The sequence below is a fragment of the Loxodonta africana genome, chromosome 7, assembly GCF_030014295.1.
Source record: "Loxodonta africana isolate mLoxAfr1 chromosome 7, mLoxAfr1.hap2, whole genome shotgun sequence".
NCBI lineage: Eukaryota > Metazoa > Chordata > Mammalia > Proboscidea > Elephantidae > Loxodonta > Loxodonta africana.
The window spans coordinates 26,714,365-26,719,527 of record NC_087348.1 but is presented as its reverse complement, the minus strand read 5'-3'; the positions used below and the strand labels follow the sequence as shown (position 1 = coordinate 26,719,527).

General features: G+C 38.6%; 1 protein-coding gene across 1 annotated transcript; it reads right to left on the bottom strand.

Moving 5' to 3' along the window:
• Positions 1–785: 785 nt before the first annotated feature.
• Positions 786–2,501, bottom strand: LOC100668034 (olfactory receptor 10AG1-like). Its single transcript, XM_003422949.3, has one exon. It carries the CDS (start codon positions 1,835–1,837, stop codon positions 857–859), a length of 981 nt encoding a protein of 326 aa, XP_003422997.3. The 5' UTR covers positions 1,838–2,501; the 3' UTR covers positions 786–856.
• Between the last annotated feature and the right edge of the window lie 2,662 nt (positions 2,502–5,163).

Below are 5,163 nucleotides of genomic sequence, written 5' to 3'. Positions count from 1 at the left end.
ATATGTTTAGCCTTTTGAGAAAGAGCTAAAGCGTTTTTCAGAGTGATTATATCCTTTTACACTCCAGCTGTCCAGGTGCATGAGATTGTCAGTAGCCCCACCGCTTTGCCAGCACTTGGCATTGTTAGAATTTTTAATTGTTTTCCCTATTCTGATGGATGTTTTGTGGTATTGCATTGTGATTTTAATTTGCATTCCTCTAATAACTAAAGATGTTGAGCATATTTATCTATAATTATTAGATATTTGTGTGTCTTTTTAAAAAACTGTTATCTTAGTCATGTAGTGCTGCTTTAACAGAAATCACAAGTGGATGGGTTTAACAAATGGTTTATTCCCGCACGTAATCTAGAAGTCCAAATTCAGGGTGTCAGCTCCAGGGGAACACTTTCTCTGCTGGTTCTGGATGAAGGTTCTTGTCATCAGTCTTTCCCTGGACTAGGCTTTCAGTGCAGGAACCCTGGGTCCCGAGGACGTGCTCTGCCCCTGGGGCTGCTCTCCTGGTGGTATGAGGTCCCCTCTCATCTCTGCTCACTTCTCTCCTTTATATCAGAACACATTGACTCCAACTACAGCCTCATCTTGTGGATGAGCCCTGCTTCGTTACCATAACTGCCGCCTATCCTGTCCCATTAATATCAGAGGTAGGATTTACAACACACAGGAAAATCACATCAGATGGCAAAATGGTAGAAAATCGCACAATACTGGGAATCACGGCCCAGCCAAATCAATACATACATTTTTGGGGGACACAATTCAATCCATGACAGTCTTTATTCAAATGATTTGCCCACTGTTTTTTGAGTTGCTGATTTTATTCTTGGATTGTAAAAGTTCTGTTAGTTCAAGTGTGTCATAACGCTAATGATTTGAGAAGAAATTTTCTCAATGCTTCGGTAACATCTTTGTTCCTCAGACTGTATATCATAGGGTTAAACAATGGGGTCAAAATGGTGTAGAAAAGAGAGAGAAGTTTGTCTGTTTCTTCATATTGGTTGGATTTAGGTTTTAAATAGGTAATAGTAGCTGATCCATAGAATAAAACTACAACTATGAGGTAGGAAGAACAGGTGGAAAAGGCTTTGGTCCGTCCTGTGTTTGATGGCAACTTGAGGATGGTTGATATAATCCTGGTATAGGACCCAAGTATCAACACAAAAGGAACAGTGACTAATACTACAGCGAATATATAGACCACCATCTCATTGACAAAGATGTCACCACAGGCCAGCTTGAGGACTGGGGGAATGTCACAGAAGAAGTGATTGATTTGGTTAGAACCACAAAAGGGCAGAGAGAATATCTGGCCTGTATGCCCTATCTCAACAGGAATCCCACTGATCCAGGAGCCAGCCACTAGCTGGACACACATTTTTTGATTCATGACTACAGGATAGTGCAGAGGGTGACAAATGGCCACGTAACGGTCATAGGCCATCACCGCCAGGAGAAGGCACTCTGTGGCTCCAAGCATAAGGACAAAGCACATTTGTGTAGCACAAGCAAAAAAAGAAATGTTTCCTTTCTGGGTCCAAAGATCCATGAGCATTCTAGGAAGAGTAACAGACACATAACAGATTTCTAGGAAGGAAAAATTGCTGAGAAAAAAATACATGGGGGTCTGAAGTGTGGGGTCTACTCTTGTTATTAGAATGATGATACCATTGCCCATCAGAATAATCATATAAATCACTAAGAAAGCTCCAAAAAGAAACCAGTGGAATTTGGGAACATCAGAAAATCCTAAGAGAACAAATTCCATCATTGTACTGATATTGGTTTCCGTTACTTTTAATTTGTTGTCTATCTGTGGATTTGCTCTTCTTGGCTGCATTTTCCTTTTTGATAACTGAATTGTGACATGGGCATTGGCCTTTATAATTTCTGTTTCTTTCTGACACTTAAATTCTGTGATCCAGGGCAATCTGATGTGAAACCAGGAGCAATTAACTCACCTGCAGAGAAAATCAATTCAATCAATAAAATGAGTATACAACTGATTTATAATTCTAGATTTGCATTAAAATCATTCCTACAAGACCCATACATTTTTTATTAATCTTCCAGTATAAGAGGGAAGAACACAACTGAGACCTTTAATTCAGTTAAATTTAGAACCAAATCTAATCTCCTCCTTCTTTTAATTGAGGACTTCCGCAAACCACTTCACTTCTTTGGAAGTTTTCCCTATTTCCAAACATTATTCTTTCTTTCAATTTCACATGTATATTTGAAGGTTTTCTGTTTATTTTTGATCTTTGTTTACACATAGACTCCAGTCCCTCACACCGTATACTCAACCAGGACTCTGCTTTTCCTTTTGTTTGTGACTCAGGGAGTAAGGTTCTGCATGTTTGTTTTACATTTTTATGTGCCTGACTCACCTCTTTTAATGAATGTGTAAGCCACTGAGGCCAGGCATTCTATTTCACAACTTTCTCTATAACTACCTCCTATATGGCAATAGACCACAGGGTTTACAAGGAAAAGCTGGTGGATTCTAACTGCTGAACTTTTGGTTAACCGCCAGAACTCCTAACCATTATACCAACAGGGCTCCAATTTTATTTAACATTTGTTAATGCATAACCTCGAGACATATAATCCATTTAACCCAACCCATTTTATTTCCTATTGTTCCATGATATCCATATTTTTCTCATTAGGGTTACAATGGAAGCATCATTGTCAAAATAAATCCCTACAACCATGTCTCATCCTCTTACCATTCATTCCCTCCAGCTATCTGAACAAGCCCTAGAGCATTGCCCTAATCATGATTTCTGGTCACTGGCAGCCCTGCTCTGTGGAGGGGAGAGATCAGGTCAGTGGAGCGAGAGGGGGTTTATTTGCTACATTCTGGAACCAATTTTCATGGTCTCAGGAGCAGACATACTAGCAGCCGCATGCACACTACTCACTACGCTGGAACTTTCAAAATATGCTCATTTTCGTCATCTCTATGGCTAACTTCTTAGTTCAGCCTATCCTCTTATTTCTGGGATGACTGTAATAGTCTTGTTCCACTACAATACATTGTGTACAGGAAAAAAACAGTGTGGATATTTAAGAGGTGTAAATTCCATTATTTTACTGCCATGCTAAAAGCACTTTCATGGATTCTCATTGTACTTGGAATAATCTGAATTTATTTCCAGGACTTGAAAACTGCTATGTAACTTGGCCCCTTCCTTTATTTCCAATATCATTGACTAAAACATCCCCCCCACAAAGCAATCAGTTCTTTAGGTTTTTAAGAATGCAAACCTCAAGGATCTTCTTTTGCTCTTTCATCTTTCTAGAATGTTCTTTACGTAGTTTCTCCTTCTAACTATTTAGGACTCAGCTCATATGTCACGTCTTCGGAGAAGTCTTCTCAGGATTATCCTAGAGATTGCATTGCTGTTGTTGGGTGCCGTGATGTCGATTGCAAATCATAGCAACCCCATGTGACAGATGGAAATGTCCCAAAGGTTTTTCTTGGCTGTAATCTTTCCGGAAGCAGATCATCAAGTCTTTCTCCAGTGGAGCTGCTGGGTGAATTTAAATTGCTGAACTTTCAGTTAGCAATGAAGGACTTAACTGTTGCCACCAGGGCTCCTTAAGGATTATATTGACGCTGTTGTTATATGCCACCAAATCAGTCCCTACTCATGGCAACCCTATGTACAACACAAAGAAACACTGCCTGGTCCTCAGCATCCTCATAACTGTTGTACTTGAGAGCATTGTTCCAGCCACTGTGTCAGTCTGTCTCATTGAGCATCTTCCTGTCTTTCGCTGATGCTCTACTCTACCGAGCATGATGTCCTTCTTCAGAGACTGGTCCCTCCTGATAACCTGTCCAAAGTATGTAAGACAAAGTCTTTCCATCCTTGCCTCTAAGGAGCATTCTACCTGTACTTCTTCCAAGTCAGATTTGTTTGTTCTTTTGCAGTCCATTGTATATCCAATATTCTTTGCCAACACCATAAATCAAAGGTGTCAACTCTTCTTCAGTCTTGCTTATTCATTGTCAAGCTCTTGCACGCATATGAGGTGATTGAAAACACCATGCATGGTGTGGGCCAGGAGCTCTTTAGTCCATCAAGTGACCTCTTTGTTCTTTAACATTTTAAAGAGGTCTTTTGCATCAAATTTTCCCAATCCAAAACACCATTTGATTTCTTGACTGCTGCTTGCATGGGTGTTGATTGTAAATTCAGGATTATATTAGTACAATTGAATTATATTACTGCCAGCATAAATTGTTCCTTTATCATATTCTTATTCTTTTGTTTTAAAATAAGGTGTTTACATCCCCACTTCTCATTAGAGGCTAAAAAATTGAGACTCAAAGTTTTCACCTAAATTTTCAAGATTTTCACAAGTTCTGGATTTCAACTCTGTTACCAAGCTATTTCCACATCCCTAGGTGTGATAATGGAAAAACAATGAATTTTCCCAAACTTGTTAACATTTATTAATTATAACCAATCACTGCAATCTGATTATCTCTTGTTTTAAGATCCTTGTTTTATAACCTTGAAAATAGAATAGTGTCTAATGGAAAGGGGGTTTATAATTTTTAATTAATACATTAATTATTGATTATTTTTCTTTTCTTTTTTTTGAAGCCTGGAATGTTTTCTTCTCTCAGTCTACTGTTCACATTACCTCCTAAACCATTCCACCTTAGTACTTTATTTAATATATTTTATTCAAGACTTTTGTGTTTACTTAGTAAGCCAATGGGATGAAACTGAGTCAAGTCTTGAAAAAAACACTGGGCTTGTAAAAAAGGACCATGAGCTTTAAGCTGGTATAAACCATTTTACATACCTAAGATATACCATTTTACTTAAAACAGTAGTACATCAGATCTCTTGTCTTTATTTTGGGAAAAAAAACAATAACTAGCTAATTACATAAGAATGTGAGTGAAGCACACAGGTTCTTTCGTAGATTATTGTGAAGGCAAAATGCATCTTTAGCAGTTACAGCCAGCTGAAAACCTCAACTCAGTTAACTGTCAGGTTGATCAACTTCTAGGAATATTTTTCCAATCAATGTAGTCCATATTACAGTGAAAACTGTGACAGGCAGAATTCAAAGGGCCTGCCTTGTTTTCCAGGTCGCACAAGTTTTCTGCCTTCGGCAGGGCGCAGTCTTACCACTTTT

Bases quoted from the DNA above. Each gene is read 5' to 3' on its own strand.
- LOC100668034 (XM_003422949.3), bottom strand. From the start codon at position 1,837: ATGCAGCCAAGAAGAGCAAATCCACAGATAGACAACAAATTAAAAGTA.